The following is a 1,899-nucleotide window of genomic DNA, read 5'->3' as shown; positions in this document are numbered from 1 at the left end:
ATGTCCACCCAGTCATAAGATCACTCTCCCTCCCAAACTGAGCAGGAGATAGACAGAAATATAACAAACAGCTTGTGAGTTAAGGACGGAGAGATCACTCAGCAATGAGCATCACAGGCAAAAGAGACTCAACTCTGGGAGAAAAAGATTTGATTTATTAAAGGAACACTAAGAGCAGGGAGATGAGAAATAAAACCGTCTTAAAAACACCTCCTCCCACCCCTCCTCTGCCCAGGACTGTCCTTCCTCCCCCCCTCCCAGCACTGCAGGGGATGGGGGACAGGGGTTACGGTCAGTTCATCACAGATGGGCTTTGCCGCTGCTGCTGCTCAGGGAGAGGCCTCCTCACACTTCCCACTGCTGCACTGTGGGGTCCCTCCCACGGGACACAGTCCCTCACCAACTGCTCCAGCGTGGCTCCTTCCCATGGGCTGCAGCTCCTCACCAACTGCTCCAGCCTGGGGCCTGCCACTGAGGCAGCTCCTCACACCCTGCCCCAGCGTGGGTCACCCAAGGGGAGAACAGTCCTTCGGGGACAGACTGCTCCTTTCTTTTAGGGGTTGAGGTAAAATAGAGAGCTCTGCAAAAGGAAGGAGAGCTACCCATGCTGGCTTAGACATTGCTCCCTTTTCCTTTCTTTTTGCCTACTTGCATCTTCTCTTTCAACAGGTCTCAGGTTCTCTCAGTCCTGCTCGGACTCCTGACTCTTTGTGGTATGGTTCACACAGAGCATAATACAGCCTCGCTACTGACCTTCTAAGGGCTTCTTTGACTTCCTTGTTCCTCAGGCTGTAAATCACAGGGTTCAACATGGGAATTGCCAGAGTATAAAACACAGAGATGATCTTGTCGTGCTCCACAAAGTATTTTGAACTGGGACGTAAGTACATGAAGGAGCCTGTCCCATAGAACAAGGTGACAGCAGTCAAGTGGGAAGCACAGGTGGAGAAGGCTTTGCATCTGCCTTTGGGGCATTTGATCTTGTGGATGGCAACCCCAATGTAGATGTAAGAGATGAGAATGAGGAGCATGGTTGAGGTGACGAGCACAGTAGAACAAGTGAAATGGACCAGGTCAGTGATGTAAGTATCAGAGCAGGAAAGCTTCAGGATGGCAGGCACATCACAAAAGAAGTGATCAATGGTGTTGGAGCTGCAGAAGGACAGGTGAAATATAAATAACGTCTGAATAGTTGCATTGATGCAGCTCATGAAGCAGGAGCTGCACACAAGGAGTACGCAGAACCTCCTGGACATGATAAGGGAGTAGAGCAAGGGGTTGCAGATAGCCATGAACCGGTCGTATGCCATCACGGCCAGGAGGTAGCACTCCCCTGTGACTGCGGTGCAGAACAGGAAGAGCTGAGCTGTGCATGCTGTGTAGGATACGACTTTTGTCTCAGCCACAAAGGTCATGAGTGTACTAGGGATAATGATGGTGGAGTAGCTGACGTCTAAGAAGGAAAGGCTGCTGATGAAGAAGTACATGGGAATGTGGAGCTTGGAGTCAACCTGGATGAGCACAATCATCCCCAGGTTTCCCACGAGGGTCAACAGGTAGATCAGTAGAAACACCACGAAGAGAAGGAGCTGTAACTTTAGGTTGTCTGTGAGTCCCAACAAGATAAATTCAGTCACCACAGTGTGATTCCTGTGTGCCATCTATCCTAGGTGGGAGAGCCAAGGTCACGCTGCAGAAAACAAAGCAAACACGGGCTGGCTGTCAGTGGGTGCTTTCATCAGGCCCATCTATGATGGAGTTATATATTAATATTTTCTTCCCATTCATGTTTTTCAAGTTCTGAGCTCTTACTTACCTTATAGGTGCTTCCTGCCTTTCAAAGGGTTGTGTTCTTTCTGTGTACTTTGAAGGAAAACCTCTCTCAACCCTTGTAATACA

At 49.4% G+C, this 1,899-nt stretch overlaps 1 protein-coding gene across 1 annotated transcript; it reads right to left on the bottom strand.

Annotated features, from left to right (window-relative positions):
• Window positions 1-662: 662 nt before the first annotated feature.
• Window positions 663-1,661, bottom strand: LOC104552416 (olfactory receptor 5J3). Its single transcript, XM_010202027.2, has one exon. It carries the CDS (start codon window positions 1,659-1,661, stop codon window positions 663-665), a length of 999 nt encoding a protein of 332 aa, XP_010200329.1.
• Window positions 1,662-1,899: the final 238 nt, after the last annotated feature.

The sequence above is a fragment of the Colius striatus genome, chromosome Z (genome assembly GCF_028858725.1).
Source record: "Colius striatus isolate bColStr4 chromosome Z, bColStr4.1.hap1, whole genome shotgun sequence".
In the NCBI taxonomy this organism is placed as follows: Eukaryota; Metazoa; Chordata; class Aves; order Coliiformes; family Coliidae; genus Colius; species Colius striatus.
The sequence above is the reverse complement of the archived record's forward strand: the minus strand, read 5'-3'. Positions and strand labels throughout refer to the sequence as shown.

Coding starts and splice junctions, on each gene's coding strand:
- LOC104552416 (XM_010202027.2), bottom strand. CDS start 1,661: ATGGCACACAGGAATCACACTGTGGTGACTGAATTTATCTTGTTGGGA.